This window comes from Eriocheir sinensis, chromosome 50, assembly GCF_024679095.1.
Source record: "Eriocheir sinensis breed Jianghai 21 chromosome 50, ASM2467909v1, whole genome shotgun sequence".
In the NCBI taxonomy this organism is placed as follows: domain Eukaryota; kingdom Metazoa; phylum Arthropoda; class Malacostraca; order Decapoda; family Varunidae; genus Eriocheir; species Eriocheir sinensis.
Window position 1 is genome coordinate 7,345,398 of NC_066558.1, and position 16,382 is coordinate 7,361,779.

Here is a 16,382-nt window from a genome sequence, read left to right on the forward strand (position 1 = left end):
CTACTACTACTACTACTACTACTACTACTACTACTACTACTACTACTACTACTACTACTACTACTACAGGGCGAACATTTCAATACAAAAAAAAAAACATAATCTCTAATAGAAATGGAGTAAGATTGAACGTAGAGTGAATATCAATTTAAAAGATTTAGAAGCGAATTTACACTTCATTACAAAAACTAATTATATATATAACTACCTAACTAGGGTACTCGACTGCTCGAAACTTCCCTGCCTACCCTAATCACCTGCTTGGCCTAATCAGCAGGTTATTAAAGGCAAAAAATACTGATGATAAGGACATTTTTATATATTTTTCCTCTTGCGAGCTACTCATAGACACAATATTCGAAGCTTTGAAACTATAAATCACGAAGCAACGAGACACTAACGAGAAGAGAGAGAGAGAGAGAGAGAGAGAGAGAGAGAGAGGAGGAGGAAGAGGAGTCAGTTGGTTAAGTGCAGGAAGAGAGGAAGGAGGTACAGGAGGCCACGGAGAAGAAGAGGAGGAAGAAGAGGAAGAAGAGGAGGAGACAGAATGGTATGTGCTTTATTCGTGTTGATAAAGGAGGAGAAGGAACAGAGATGATAAGGAGAGGAAGAGGAAGAGGAAGGAGAAATAGAGAGGAAAGAGGAACGGAAAGGAGGAGATAAAGATAAGAAGAAATAAAACTAGAATTAACGAAGAGGAGATAGAAGAAAGATGAGGAGAGGGAGCGATAAGGGGATAAAAGAGGAGGAGGAGGAGAAACGGAGAGGAGGAAACAGGAGATAAGATAAGATAAGAAATAAAACTACAATGAACGAAGAGATAGATAGGAGAAAGTAGAGAGGGAGAGATAAGAAGATAGAAGAGGAGGAGGAGGAGAAACGGAGAGGAGGAAATAGGAGATAAGATAAGAAATAAAGCCCGAATGAACGAAGAGATAGATAAGAAAAAGAAGAGAAGGAGAGATAAGAAAATAGAAGAGAAGGAGGAGGAAAAGAAGAGGAGGAGAGGAGGAAGGAGGAAAGAGGAGGAGGAGGAGGACGAGGACATAACTAGAATTACATAGTTTCGAGATGGTTAAACTAATCTAATCACTCAACCCTCTAAATCACATTCTCAGGGGGTCATTAAGTTTAAGGAAGGCCCAAATTAACCAAGAAAGATTATAGATGTTTAAAAGCCATTGATTATTATAGAAAGAAGAATAAGATGATTGTTTTAATGGTGGTTAACTTTGGTCCGTATCCTGAATCTCTCTCTCTCTCTCTCTCTCTCTCTCTCTCTCTCTCTCTCTCTCTCTCTCTCTCTCTCTCTCTCTCTCTCTCTCTCTCTCTCTCTCTCTCTCTCTCTCTCTCTCTCTCTCTCTCTCTCTCTCACACACACACACACACATCTAAGGCTTTCGTAGAGGTTATATAAGTATTCCCGTGGGTAGTTTTGAGCCTAGTGGTAGTTTGACCATTCCTCTGTACCTTGAACCTAAGAAAACACTCATAACAACCCAACTAACCTCCTTTTTTGACCTTGGGAAATAGTTAACATACCCACATTTGGTAAGGCTTTCGTAGAGGTTGTGTAAGCATTTCCAGGGATAGTTTTATGAGCCTGGTGGTAGTTTGACCTTTCCTCTGTACCTTGAACCTAAGAAAACACTCATTAAAACCCGGCTAACCTTTTTTGACCTTGGGAAATAGTTAACATACACACATTTGGTAAGGCTTTCGTAGAGGTTGTATAAGCATTTCCAGGGGTAGTTTTATAAGCCTAGTGGGAGGTTGACCATTCCTCTGTACCTTGAACCTAAGAAAACACTCATTAGAACCCGGATAACCTCATTTGTGCCCTTGGGAAATAGTTAACATACCCACATTTGGTAAAGGTTTCGTAGAGGTTGTGTAAGCATTTCCAGGGGTAGTTTTATGAGCCTGGTGGTAGTTTGACCTTTCCTCTGTACCTTGAACCTAAGAAACCACTCACGAGAACCCGATTAACCTCTTTTTTTTTACCTTGGGATATAGTTGGTGTGGGCGGCGTAAGCGAGTGAGAATATTAACCTAGATATTATAAAAAGTTTGATTGTTACAAAGAAAAAAAAAGAAAAGAAAGCAGTTACAAGGGAAAGGTTGTTCTAGTGATTTGTTAAGTACTTGGTGACGTAAAGGAAAGAAGAATAGAAGAGAAAATATAAAGAAGAGAAGAAGAAGAAGAGGAGGAGGAGGAGGTGTTAGTGATGATTAGGACTTAGTGTGACGTAGAAGAGGAGAGTAACGAGGAGGAAGAGGAGGAGGAGGAAGAGGAGGAAGAAGAGGAGGAAGAAAGTAATATTAAGCTAAGTAACGTAGGCAGAGGAAGAGGAGGAGGAGGAGGAGGAGGAGGAGGAGGAGGAGGAGGAGGAGAGAGGAGGAGAGGGGAAGAAGAGGAGGAGGAGGCAAAAAAAAACCTATTTACTCGCCTTTGCCACATTAAATAACAAGGCTTTTAGGTCACTCCTCCTCCTCCTCCTCCTCCTCCTCCTCCTCCTCCTCCTCCACCTCCTCCTCCTCCAGAGAGAGAGAGAGAGAGAGAGAGAGAGAGAGAGAGAGAGAGAGAGAGAACTAGTCAAGAATAGTCCCTAGACGCTATTAACACAACAAACAAACGCACAAACACACACAGGATGAGTTACGTTAGAAAGTTAGACTAGTAGGAATCTCTCTCTCTCTCTCTCTCTCTCTCTCTCTCTCTCTCTCTCTCTCTCGCTCTCTCACTCTCTCTCTCTCTCTCTCTCTCTCTCTCTCTCTCTCTCTCTCTCTCTCTCTCGGAATGGGAAGCAAAAATAGTGAAATTCCGAGAGGTTTTTTAAGCCGGGGAAAAGGATTTAGGAGCGTACGTGGAAAGGGAGGAGGAGGAGGAGGAGGAGGAAGAGGAAGAGTACCTGTGGGAGAGGATGCAGGTGTGAGAAGGTACGAACGACAGGTAAATAATTAGACACTACTACTACTACTACTACTACTACTACTACCACCACCACCACTACCACCACTACTACTATTACTACTACTACTACTACTACCAAGCCCAATGCTCAATCATTCACAGGTAACCAGACCAAACTCCCTCCCTGCACCAGTTACCACTCGATCACTTAATTGGGTCGTTAGCAGCAGCGGTAAAGGCTTGTTCAGACATACGCTCACTTACTTTTGACGGGAATGAACTAAATTGTATGTTTGGGTCAACTTAATGTGGTAGGTTAAGGTAAAGTGAGAGAGGGAGAATTTGAAAAGTGGATTACGGTCAGTGTTAAGAGATTAGGAAGGTGAGAGAGAGAGAGAGAGAGATAGGGAGAAGGGGGAGAGAGATAGAGATGAGAAGATAAGGAGAGGAGATAGTGATTGGGAGAAGTGAGGAGAGATAAAGAAAAGGAGGAGAAAGGGAGAGGAGATGGGAGGGTATAGAAGAGAGGAGGATGATTAGGAACAGATGAGAAGAGAGAGAAGGAAAGGCAGAAGAAATAGAGATAGAAGGAACGAAGATGAGACAGGAGGAGGAGGAGATAGAGGAAGAAGAAGAGAAGGAGAATAAGATAGTGGGAGAGGAAGAAAGGAAAGTGAATATGGAGAAAAAAAAGCAAGAACAGATATCAGATAAGAAAGATTACAAGTTAAGAGAGGAGGAGGAGGAGGAGGGGGAACTGAGAGGAGGAGGAGAGAGAGATTATCAGTAGAGTGAGTTCTGGGAGTGCGTGAGTGAGGGGCATGTTACCAAATGAAAGAGAGTAAGAAAATTTAGTAACAAGATTGAGGGCAGGAAACAAAGAAAAGCTATTGAAAGAAGAAAGAAGACAGGAGGAAGGAAGACAAGTTTGTACGAGGGAAACTTGACTCGGCAGAAAGTGAAAGGGGACAGGCGAGAGAGAGAGAGAGAGAGAGAGAGAGAGAGAGAGAGAGAGATGCAAAGGAGGGGAAATAAGAAGCAGAGAGAAGAGAGACGGCGTTTGATTGGGACCTCTCTCTCTCTCTCCCTTACTCTCTCTCTCCCTTTCTCTCTCTAACTCACACTCGCTATAGCTGGTGAACTCGCCGGTACTTTTTTTGATAACTGTTGATCCTGTTTGTGAATATAAGTGTAAATGAATCAATCTCGAGGCTGAAGTGGTGTACCAGATAACGAAGGATTAAGTGCTGGAAATTATCGGAGTAGAAGTGCAGATTGAAAGGCAGAAAACGATAGAGGAAAGAAAAAACAGCGAGGTAAGTTTAGTAAGTAAAGATAGAAGAAATAAAGAGAGGGAGAGGAAACGAAGATGAGACAGAAGGAGGAGGAAAAAGAGAAAGTAGTAAAGGAGAGGAATTAAGGAAGGAAAAAAATAAATAAGTAAAGATTGAATAGGAAGAAAGAGAAAACGAAGGAAAGAAAGAGGAGAAAAGGAGAAAGTGAAGGAAAGAAAGAGGAGAAAAAGAGAAAGTGAAGGAAAGAAAGAGGAGAAAAAGAGAAAACGAAGGAAAGAAAGAGGAGAAAAGGAGAAAGTGAAGGAAAGAGGAGAAAAAGAGAAAGTGAAGGAAAGAAAGAGGAGAAAAAGAGAAAACGAAGGAAAGAAAGAGGAGAAAAAGAGAAAACGAAGGAAAGAAAGAGGAGAAAAAGAGAAAGCGAAGGAAAGAAAGAGGAGAAAAAGAGAAAGTGAAGGAAAGAAAGAGGAGAAAAAGAGAAAACGAAGGAAAGAAAGAGGAGAAAGAGAAAGCGAAGGAAAGAAAGAGGAGAAAGAGAAAGCGAAGGAAAGAAAAGAAAGAAGGAGAAAGAAAAGGAAAGAGAAAGGAAAGGAAGAGAAGGAGGAAAAAAAGAAAAGAGAAAGGAGGAAAAAAGAGGAGAAAAGAAAAGCGAAGGAAAGAAAGGAAAAAAAGAAAACGAAGGAAAGAAAAAGAAGGAGAAAAAAAGCGAAGGAAAGAAAGAGGAGGAAAAGAGAAAACGAAGGAAAGAAAGAGGAGAACAAGAGAAAACGAAGGAGAGAAAAAGAGAAAGCGAAGGAATGAAAGAAAACGAAGGAAAGAAAGAGGAGAAAAAGAGAAAGCGAAGGAAAGAAAGAGGAGAAAAAGAGAAAACGAAGGAAAGAAAGAGAAAAAAATGAGAGAAAGAGGAGAAAAAGAGAAAACGAAGGAAAGAAAGAGGAGAAAAAGAGAAAACGAAGGAAAAAGAGGAGAAAAAGAGAAAGTGAAGGAAAGAAAGAGGAGAAAAAGAGAAAACGAAGGAAAGAAAGAGGAGAAAAGGAGAAAGTGAAGGAAAGAAAGAGGAGAAAAAGAGAAAGTGAAGGAAAGAAAGGAGAAAAAGAGAAAACGAAGGAAAGAAAGAGGAGAAAAAGAGAAAACGAAGGAAAGAAAGGAGAAAAGGAGAAAGTGAAGGAAAGAAAGAGGAGAAAAAGAGAAAGTGAAGGAAAGAAAGAGGAGAAAAAAGAAAACGAAGAAAAGAAAGAGGAGAAAAAGAGAAAACGAAGGAAAGAAAGAGGAGAAAAGAAAGCGAGAAAAGGAAAGGAAAAAGAAGGAAAACGAAGGAAAGAAAGAGGGAGAACAAGAAAACAGAAGGAGAGAAAAGGAGAAAAGAAAGCGAAGGAATGAAAAGAGAAAGAAAGGAAAGAAAGAGGAGAAAAGAAAGCGAAGGAAAAGAGGAGAAAAGAAAACAGAAAGAGAAAGAGGAGAAAAAGAGAAAGCGAAGGAAAGAAAGAGGAGAAAAAGAGAAAGCTAAGGAAAGAAAGGAGAAAAAGAGAAAGCGAAGGAAAGAAAGAGGAGAAAAAGAGAAAGCGAAGGAAAGAGAGGAGAAAAAAGAAAACAAGGAAAGAAAGAGAAGAAAAAGAGAAGAAAGAAAGAAGAGGAAAAAGAAAGTGAAGGAAAGAAGAAAGGAGAAAGTGAAGAGGAAGAAAGAGGAGAAAAGAAGAAGAAAGAAAAGAAGAAAGTGGAGAAAGGGAGGAAAGTGAAGAAGGAAAGAAAGAGGAGAAAAAGAAAGAAGAAAAGGGAGATAAAGAGGAGAAAAAGAGAAAGTGAAGGAAAGAAAGAGGAGAAAAAGAGAAAGCGAAGGAAAGAAAGAGGAGAAAAAGAGAAAACGAAGGAGAGAAAGAGGAGAAAAAGAGAAAACGAAGGAGAGAAAGAGGAGAAAAAGAGAAAACGAAGGAAAGAGGAGAAAAAGAGAAAGCGAAGGAAAGAAAGAGGAGAAAAAGAGAAAGCGAAGGAAAGAAAGAGGAGAAAAAGAGAAAGTGAAGGAAAGAAAGAGGAGAAAAATTGAAAGTGAAGGAAAGAAAGAGGAGAAAAAGAGAAAGGGAAGGAAAGAAAGAGGAGAAAGAGAAAACGAAAGAGAAAGAGGAGAAAAAGAGAAAGTAAAGGAAAATAAATAAGAGTGCCAAGGATTCTTAAGTACCCCTTGAAGAAAACGTGAGTTGGGTGTGATATCCTTTGCTCTTCATTATAGATTTTGACTTCCTTGCTATTTCTCGGTGCATAAGAAGAAAAGAAGTAGGAAGGAGTAGTTTTTTGGCTACTCTTTACTTTCTACTTTTGTGTGAGCGGCGAGTAGCGGCCTTTTTTGTGACCTTCTTGTTGCCCTTGAGCCGTGTCCTTTGATGTAAAAAAAAAAAAAAAGGAAGACGATAGAAAAAGTAAATAAGCAAGTAGGGGAAGAAAAAAAAGTAAAACAATATCACGCAGAAGAAACAGAAGTAGTAAAAAAAGTAAGAGTAGAAAAGGAAGAAAAAGAAGCAGGAAAAAAAGAAAAAATTAAGTACCATTCGCATATTCAGAAGACAGAGAAAGTAGAAAGAAAAGTAAGAAAACGATTAAAAAGAAGCAGAAAAAGAAAGTGGAGAAGAAAAAGAGGAAAAGAAGCAGGAAAAGAAAGAAAAAGAAGAGAAGGGAGAGAGGGACAAAAGATCATTCGCATATTCAGAAACGGGAAATCGTAAGAAGAAAAAGAAAAGTAAGAAAAAGAATATGAAAAGTAAGAAGAAAAAACAGAAAAAGAAGAAAAAGAGAAAAATTGTTTTTCCCTTCTCATTTCTTTCTCTTTCTTTCTTTCTTTCCTTCTCTTGTTCTCCTCTTTCCTTCCTTTCTCTTTTTCTCCTCTTTCTCTCCTTCGTTTTCTCTTTTTCCTCTTTCTCTTCTTTTTCTCCTCTTTCTTTCCTTCGTGTAATCTTTTTCTCCTCTTTCTTTCCTTCGTGTTATCTTTTTCTCCTCTTTCTTTCCTTCGTGTTATCTTTTTCTCCTCTTTCTTTCCTTCGTGTAATCTTTTTCTCCTCTTTCTTTCCTTCGTGTTATCTTTTTCTCCTCTTTCTTTCCTTCGTGTTATCTTTTTCTCCTCTTTCTTTCCTTCGTGTAATCTTTTTCTCCTCTTTCTTTCCTTCGTGTAATCTTTTTCTCTTCTTTCTTTCCTTCGTGTAATCTTTTTCTCCTCTTTCTTTCCTTCGTGTAATCTTTTTCTCTTCTTTCTTTCCTTCGTGTTATCTTTTTCTCCTCTTTCTTTCGTGTAATCTTTTCTTTCTTTTTTTTCTTTCTTTATCTTTCTCCTCTTTCTTTCCTTCGTGTAATCTTTTTCTCCTCTTTCTTTCCTTCGTGTTATCTTTTTCTCCTCTTTCTTTCCTTCCCTTTCTCTTTTTCTCCTCTTTCTTTCCTTCGTGTTATCTTTTTCTCCTCTTTCTTTCCTTCGTTCTCTCTTTTTCTCTTCTTTCTTACCTTCGTTTTCTCTTTTTCTCCTCTTTCTTTCCTTCGCTTTCTCTTTCCTTCGTTTCTCTTTTCTCCTTCTTTCTTCTTCTCTCTTTCCTTCGTTTTCTCTTTTTCTCCTCTTTCTTTCCTTCGTTTTCTCTTTTTCTCCTCTTTCTTTCCTTCGCTTTCTCTTTTTCTCCTCTTTCTTTCCTTCGTTTTCTCTTTTTCTCCTCTTTCTTTCCTTCCCTTTCTCTTTTTCTCTTTCTTTCCTTCGTTTTCTCTTTTTCTCCTCTTTCTTTCCTTCGTTTCCTCTTTTTGTCCCCTTTCTTTCCTTCGCTTTCTCTTTTTCTCCTCGTTCTTTCCCTTCGTTTTCTCTTTTTCTCCTCTTTCCTTCGTTTTCTCTCCTCTTTCTTTCCTTCGTTTTCTCTTTTTCTCTTCTTTCTTTCCTTCCCTTTCTCTTTTTCTCCTCTTTCCTTCGTTTTCTCTTTTTCTTCGCTTTCCTTCCTTCGCTTTCTCTTTTTCTCCTCTTTCTTTCCTTCCCTTTCTCTTTTTCTCTTTCCTTCGTTTTCTCTTTTTCTCCTCTTTCTTTCCTTCGCTCTCTCTTTTTCTCCTCTTTCCATCCTTCGCTTTCTCTTTTTCTCCTCTTTCTTTCCTTTGTTTTCTCTTTTTCTCCTCTTTCTTTCCTTTGTTTTCTCTTTTTCTCCTCTTTCCTTCCTTCGCCTTCTCTTTTTCTCCTCTTTCTTTCCTTCCCTTTCTCTTTTTCTCTTTCCTTCGTTTTCTCTTTTTCTCCTCTTTCCTTCCTTCGCTTTCTCTTTTTCTCCTCTTTCTTTTCCTTCGCTTTCTCTTTTTCTCCTCTTTCTTTTTCTTCGCTTTTTCTTTTTCTCCTCTTTCTTTCCTTTGTTTTCTCTTTTTCTCCTCTTTCCTTCCTTTGCTTTCTCTTTTTCTCCTCTTTCTTTCCCTCGCTTTCTCTTTTTCTCCTTTCTTTTCTTCACTTTCTCTTTTTCTCCTCCTCCTTTCCTTCCCTTTCTCTTTTTCTCCTCTTTCTTTCCTTCGCTCTCTTTTTTTTCTCTTTCCTTCCTTCGCTTTCTTTTTTTCTCCTCTTTTCCTTCGTTTTCTCTTTTTCTCCTCTTTCTTTTCCTTCGCTTTCTCCTTTTCTCCTCTTCCTTTCCTTCGCTTTCTCTTTTTCTCCTCTTCCTTTCCTTCGCTTTCTCTTTTTCTCCTCTTCCTTTCCTTCGCTTTCTCTTTTTCTCCTCTTTCTTTTCCTTCGCTTTCTCTTTTTCTCCTCTTTTTTTTTCCTTCGCTTTCTCTTTTTTTCCCCTTTTCTTTCGCCTTCTCTTTTTCTCCTCTTTCTTTTCCTTCGTTTTCTCTTTTTCTCCTTTTTCTTTCCCTCGTTCTCTTTTTCTCCTCTTCCTTTCCTTCACTTTCTCTTTTTCTCCTCCTCTTTTCCTTCCCTTTCTCTTTTTTTTCCTCTTTCCTTCGCTTTCTCTTTTTCTCCTCTTCCTTTCCTTCGCTTTCTCTTTTTCTCCTCTTCCTTTCCTTCGCTTTCTCTTTTTCTCCTCTTTCTTTTCCTTCGCTTTCTCTTTTTCTCCTTTCTTTTCCTTCGCTTTCTCTTTTTTTCCTCTTTTCTTTCGCCTTCTCTTTTTCTCCTCTTTCTTTTCCTTCGTTTTCTCTTTTTCTCCTCTTTCTTTCCCCCGTTCTCTCTTTTTCTCCTCTTCCTTTCCTTCACTTTCTCTTTTTCTCCTCCTCTTTTCCTTCCCTTTCTCTTTTTTTTCCTTTCCTTCGCTTTCTCTTTTTCTCCTCTTTCTTTCCTTCGTTTTCTTTATTTCTCCTCTTTCTTTCCTTCGCTTTCTCTTTTTCCCCTCTTTCTTTCCCTCGCTTTCTCTTTTTCTCCTCTTTCTTTCCTTCACTTTCTCTTTCTCCTCCTCCTTTCCTTCCCTTTCTCTTTTTCTTCTCTTTCTTTCCTTCGCTTTCTCTTTTTTTCCTCTTTCCTTCCTTCGTTCTCTTTATTTCTCCTCTTTCTTTCCTTCGTTTTCTTTATTTCTCCTCTTTCCTTCCTTCGCTTTCTTTTTTTCTCCTCTTTCTTTTCCTTCGTTTTCTTTATTTCTCCTCTTTCCTTCGTTTTCTCTCCTCTTTCTTTCCTTTGTTTTATTTATTTCTTCTCTTTCCTTCCTTCACTTTCTCTTTTTCTCCTCCTCCTTTCCTTCCCTTTCTCTTTTTTCCTCTTTCTTTCCTTCGTTTTCTCCTTTTCTCCTCTTTCTTTCCTTCCCTTTCTCTTTTTCTCCTCTTTCTTTCCTTCGTTTTCTTTATTTCTCCTCTTTCCTTCCTTCGTTTTCTTTTTTTCTCCTCTTTTCTTTTCCTTCGTTTTCTCTTTTCCTCCTCTTTCCTTCGTTTTCTCTCCTCTTTCTTTCCTTCGTTTTCTCTCCTCTTTCTTTCCTTCGTTTTCTTTCTCCTCTTTTTCCTCTTTCTCCTCTTTTTCCTCTTTCTCCTCTTTTTCCTCTTTCTCCTCTTTTTCCTCTTTCTCCTCTTTTTCCTCTTTCTCCTCTTTTTCCTCTTTCTCCTCTTTTTCCTCTTTCTCCTCTCTTCGCATATACAGATAACCAGTGGCGGATCCAGCTCCAGGTGAGGGGGTGGGGGCTGATATACAGGATGGGCGCCATACCATCCGTACCATCTTTTATATAATACATTATATATATATATATATATATATATATATATATATATATATATATATATATATATATATATATATATATATATATATATATATATATATATATATATATTTATTGACATAATATTTGGTAGCATTGCAATTAAAGGTTAGATCTGTTAGATCTACGTATTAAAGGAAGAAAGCAAAGTTGTAAAGTAATGCACATGCATAAGTTTTTCTTTACTATGTCACAGTTCTGCAGCACACACTCTAATAAAACAAAGTGGTATGAAATTAGGACATACTTTTTTATTTATTTCCAATGTAAATAACTTAAGAATACATAAATACAATGCCTTTGTCATTGCAGCAGCTCTGTTAAGTGGTTCTAGTAGCAGTAGTAGTAGTAGTAGTAGCAGTAGGAGGAGTAGTACAGGAGTGATACACCCCCAGATCTCAGTAAATCTTTGAAAGGGCGCAATTTAGGTCCTACGTGGGTGGTGGCCGCCCCCGGCTTGTTATCTGCAGTGGTGGATTCCGGGGGGGAGCGCCCCCCCCCCCCCCTGGATCCGCCACTGCAGATAACAAGATAACACACTAAATAACAGGCTCATGAATGTTACCACGCTCCGGACAGGTAAAGTGAGTGACACCTGAGAATTACACCTGGCTCATGATTACAGGTGTGAGCGCATATCTGTAACACCTGTCCTTGTACTACTTTCAGACCCGTAATTACCCGGGGCTCTGGGTGGCATGGCGCGTGACCTGGGGGATGACCTCGTGGGGGATGACCTGGGCGACTGGGATCCACGGGTAGAAGATTTCATGGGCGTGGGGGGCGGGGGTAGGGGAGGATGGGGAAGGGGGGCATCTCACCTCCTCCCCTCCCACCTCCCCCCTCACCTCCCCCCTCACATGTCTCCTCCTCACCCCCCCAACAGGTAAATTAAGAGGGCGAGAGGGAAGGGATTTTTTTGCGGATTTCTTTTTTTTTTTTTTTCAAGGAGAAGAATGAGAAGAAGAAGAAGAAGCAGGAGAAGGAGGAGGAGGAGAGAAGGAGAGAAGATGGAGGAAGAGGAGAAGAAGGAGAAGAAAAAGAAGGAGGAGGAGGAGGAGGAGAAAAGGAGAGAAGAAGGAGAAGGAAAAGAAGAAGCAGGAGAAGGAGGAGGAGGAGAGAAGGAGAGAAGATGGAGGAGGAAGAGAAGAAGGAAAAGTAGAAGAAGAAGAAGCAGGAGGAGGAGGAGGAGGAGGAGGAGGAGGAGGAGAGAAGATGGAGGAAGAGGAGAAGAAGGAGAAGAAAAAGAAGGAGGAGGAGGAGGAGGAGAAAAGGAGAGAAGATGGAGGAGGAAGAGAAGAAGGAGAAGGAAAAGAAGAAGCAGGAGGAGAAGCAGGAGGAGGAATACATAGGAATACACAGGAAGAACAGACACCAGCGAGGGTGTCTGTTTACTACCGCTGCTACTAGTAATGTACGTGTGGTAGAACAGGACAGAAAAGATGAAGGCTCCTCCCCACCCACCTCTCCCTCCGGCAACGTGCTGGCAGGAAATAGTTATAAGAGAACGCCATGTGCCTTTAAGGAAGAAAGGGACATGGAAATTTTACAGTAAAGAGAGAAATAAGAGGAAATTACTACCCTTAACTTACAGTACTGGTAACCTAAGCTGTGGGGGAAAATGACTTCATTACATAAGAACATAAGAACATGGAAACACAGGGAGACTGGAAGAGGCCGAGTGGCCTACACAGGGCAGCCCCAGAATCCCCCCTAATACTCACGATGGGTGAGGTGTAGTTTCAGGGGCACAGGTGGAGGCTTGATCCTCGTTTTACCGGCGGTACTATGCACGCACCAGTACCCTGTCACCTCACTGCACCCACACCTCACTCCACCTGTCATGCGGACATTAACTGTTGCTTTACTCTATTGTTAACTTACGCTACTTGCAATCTAGGTTGTGGGGGAGAATAATGTGGATTTAGGTTGAGGTCTTGCTTCAATCTGTCTGAAAACATACGAAGAAGGGTCAGTATAATCTTATATCCCTGAAGTACTTATCCAATGAAGACTTGAAGCTATTGATACTCTGTGCGCTAACTACTGACGGTGGGAGTCTATTCCAGTGATCGACGACTCCGAAACCGATGTGTTACATCGGTTTCCCTTTAACTTCATACCGTTGCTGCGTGTTATTGTGTTGGTGTCTCTCTGAAATACTTTTTTTTTTTTTTTATTACGTTGTTGCCTATTGCGCCGGTAGGCATCTTCCCGGTGGGGCCTGATGGTCGGCCCAAGGCTTCTTCCAGGTGGAGCCTGATGGTCGGCCCAGCCCGTTCTGGCGCAGGCGAGTGTTTATAGTGGCGCCATCTTGCATTGGCTCATGCTGCCCCCCGGAACTCGTTCTTGATTCGCTTGGACGGCTTCCTCTAGAGTCCGGGTTGATGGGTGGTCTTCAGGACAGCATGTGGGTAGTTTTAAGCCACTCGGCGGTGACTGAAAAATCCGAGTGGTAGCGTGAGGATTCGAACCCGCGTCGTCCATCACGCAGCGAATGTGGGTCCAGTACGCTACCAGTTCGGCCACCGCCTACCCTAAACTATCTGGGTTAATGTTGTCGAATCCATTAAGGATTTTGAACACTTCAATTAAGTCCCCTCTTATCCTTCGCTTTTTTAGGGAATACATATCTAAACGCTTTAAACGCTCGTCATATGGCAAGTTTCGGAGCGCTGGAATTTGTTTGGTTGCTCGTCGCTGTATCTTTTCTAGCAAAACTTGATCTTTGTTTTAGTTCGGTGACCAGAACTGAACGGCGTATTCTAGGTGTGGTCTTACAAATGCTAAATATAATCTCTTCATAAGTTCGGGTGATTTATAATCAAAGTTTCTTGAGATTAATCCCAACATCATATTGGCTTTTTTACTCGCTGCAGAACATTGATCACTCATTTTAAGAGTGTTACCGATAATGACACCAAGATCTTTTTCTTGTTTTACTTCGCTGAGCTCATGTCCTTGAATCTGATATTTAAAGTAAGGATTTTTTTCACCTATGTGCATTACTTTACATTTATCTACGTTAAAACTCATTTGCCATTTTTCGCTCCAGTCGGCAAGTCTTATTAAGTCTGATTAAATATTCTCGCAACTTTGACTGTTCATTACCGTACCTCCTAATTTGGTGTCGTCGGCGAATTTGGCTACTTTTGATAGGATATCAGTTTCTAAGTCGTTCACGTAAATTATGAATAGTGTTGGCCCCAGGACCGATCCTTGGGGCACGTCACTGGTGACGGGTTGCCAATCCGATGCTTCACCATTAAGAACTACACGTTGTTCTCTGTTGGTGAGCCAGTCATGAATCCACGCACATAGATGGTCGTTAATACCGAGGGAACGCAGTTTTGAAATAAGCCAGTGAGGAACTTTATCAAACGCTTTCTGAAAATCTAAGTAAATTACGTCATATGGGCTTCGGGCGTCCCAACATGTATAAACATCGTTGAAAAAGGTTAATAGGTTGGTAAGGCAAGACCGATTACTACGAAATCCATGCTGACTATCAGTTATCAAATCATTTGTTTCAAGGAAAGTGATCATTTTATCCCTGATTATTTTTTCGAATAGTTTAATTAGGACAGACGTAAGGCTGATGGGACGATAATTACTGGCTTGTTTTTTGTCTCCTTTTTTAAAGATCGGGGTAATATTGGCCTTTTTCCACTCGAGAGGCACACTGGCCTGTGCTAATGACTTGTTGAATATTAATGTTATGGGTAATTCTAGCTGTTGACTACATTCTCTCAACACGCGAGGAGATAAATTGTCGGGGCCCGGAGATTTATTTGGATCTATTTTCTGCAGGTCACGATCTATTTTCTGCAGGTACGCACGCATTTTCTGCAGGAGGAGGAGAAAAAGAGAGAAGATGGAGGAGGAGGAGGAGGAGGAGGAGGAGGAGGAGAGAAGATGGAGGAGGAGGAGAAGGAGAAGGAGGAGAAGAAGCAGGAGGAGGAGGAGGAGGAGGAGAAAAAAGAGAAGATGGAGGAGGAGGAGGAGAAGAAGGAGAAAAAGCAGGAGAAAAAAAGAAAAAAGAAAAACAAGAATCACAACGCCTTTTTTTTCTTTGCAGGGCAGTGAGTCGTAGGCCTAGAGGGTTGTACGTGAAGAATATTCCCTCAACAATGAACGCCGTAAGTTAATAATGGGAATACTGATGTGAATGTTATTACCAACTCTCCCTTCCTTCCTTCCTTCCTTCCTTCCTTCCTTCCTTCCTTCCTTCCCCGGCCATTCCCTTACAATCAGTTCCCCAGCAGTGTTACAAGCTCTCCCTTCCTTCCTTCCTTCCTTCCTTCCTTCCTTTCTTCCTTCCTTCCTTCCTTCCTTCCTTCCTCGGCCATTCCCTTATGATCAGTTCCATCAATGTTACAAGCTCTCCCTTCCTTCCTTCCTTCCTTCCTTCCTTCCTTCCTCGGCCATTCCCTTATGATCAGTTCCAGCAATGTTACAAGCTCTCCCTTCCTTCCTTCCTTCCTTCCTTCCTTCCTTCCTTCCTTCCTTCCTTCCTTCCTTCCTTCCTTCCTTCCTCGGCCATTCCCTTATGATCAGTTCCATCAATGTTACAAGCTCTCCCTTCCTTCCTTCCTTCCTTCCTTCCTTTCTTCCTTCCTTCCTTCCTTCCTTCCTTCCTTCCTTCCTTCCTTCCTCGGCCATTCCCTTATGATCAGTTCCAGCAATGTTACAAGCTCTCCCTTCCTTCCTTCCTTCCTTCCTTCCTTCCTTCCTTCCTTCCTTCCTCGGCCATTCCCTTATGATCAGTTCCAGCAATGTTACAAGCTCTCCCTTCCTTCCTTCCTTCCTTCCTTCCTTCCTTCCTTCCTTCCTTCCTTCCTTCCTTCCTTCCTTCCTTCCTTCCTTCCTTCCTTCCTCGGTCATTCCCTTACGATCAGTTCCAGCAATGTTACAAGCTGTCCCTTCCTTCCTTCCTTCCTTCCTCCCTTCCTTCCTTCCTTCCTTCCTTTTCTTCCTTCCTTCCTTCCTTCCTTCCTCAGCCATTCCTCATGATCAGTTCCATCAATGTTACACGCTCTCCCGTCCTTCCTTCCTTCCTTCCTTCCTTCCTTCCTTCCTTCCTTCCTCGGCCATTCCCTTGTGATCAGTTCCATCAATGTTACAAGCTCTCCCTTCCTTCCTTCCTTCCTTCCTTCCTCGGCCATTCCCTTATGATCAGTTCCAGCAATGTTACAAGCTCTCCCTTCCTTCCTTCCTTCCTTCCTTCCTTCCTTCCTTCCTTCCTTCCTTCCTTCCTCGGCCATTCCCTTATGATCAGTTCCAGCGATGTTACAAGCTGTCCCTTCCTTCCTTCCTTCCTTCCTTCCTTCCTTTCTTCCTTCCTTCCTTCCTTCCTTCCTCGGCCATTCCCTTATGATCAGTTCCATCAATGTTACAAGCTCTCCCTTCCTTCCTTCCTTCCTTCCTTCCTTCCTTCCTTCCTTCCTTCCTTCCTCGGCCATTCCCTTATGATCAGTTCCATCAATGTTACAAGCTCTCCCTTCCTTCCTTCCTTCCTTCCTTACTTCCTTCCTTGCTTCCTTCATTCCTGACTCGGACATTCCCTTATGATCAGATCCATCAATGTACAAGCTCTCCTTCCTTCCTTCCTTCCTTCCTTCCTTCCTTCCTTCTTCCTTCCTTCCTCAGCCATTCCCTTATGATCAGTTCCATCAATGTTACAAGCTCTCCCTTCCTTCCTTCCTTCCTTCCTTCCTTCCTTCCTTCCTTCCTCGGCCATTCCCTTATGATCAGTTCCAGCAATGTTACAAGCTCTCCCTTCCTTCCTTCCTTCCTTCCTTCCTTCCTTCCTTCCTTCCTCGGCCATTCCCTTATGATCAGTTCCAGCAATGTTACAAGCTCTCCCTTCCTTCCTTCCTTCCTTCCTTCCTTCCTCGGCCATTCCCTTATGATCAGTTCCAGCAATGTTACAAGCTCTCCCTTCCTTCCTTCCTTCCTTCCTTCCTTCCTTCCTCGGCCATTCCCTTATGATCAGTTCCAGCAATGTTACAA

The 16,382-nt window shown here is 41.5% G+C and overlaps 1 protein-coding gene across 6 annotated transcripts in view; it reads left to right on the forward strand.

The window, feature by feature from the left end:
* Positions 1-478: 478 nt before the first annotated feature.
* LOC126982364 (uncharacterized) overlaps positions 479-16,382 on the forward strand; it is a 24,342-nt gene continuing 8,438 nt past the window's right edge. For 3 of the 6 annotated variants that reach the window (XR_007735145.1, XM_050834378.1, XM_050834381.1), the window contains exons 1-3: positions 3,992-4,230; positions 11,040-11,256; positions 14,449-14,509. Coding sequence is in view for 4 of the 6 variants with exons in the window: in XM_050834378.1 (XP_050690335.1) it covers positions 11,069-11,256; positions 14,449-14,509 (249 nt within the window). In the remaining 2 variants the exon portion in view is untranslated. Of the gene's footprint in view, positions 551-3,709; positions 3,756-3,991; positions 4,231-10,242; positions 10,276-11,039; positions 11,257-14,448; positions 14,510-16,382 lie in introns of those variants that run through there. The other 3 variants (XM_050834379.1, XM_050834380.1, XR_007735144.1) reach the window with 3 other exon arrangements.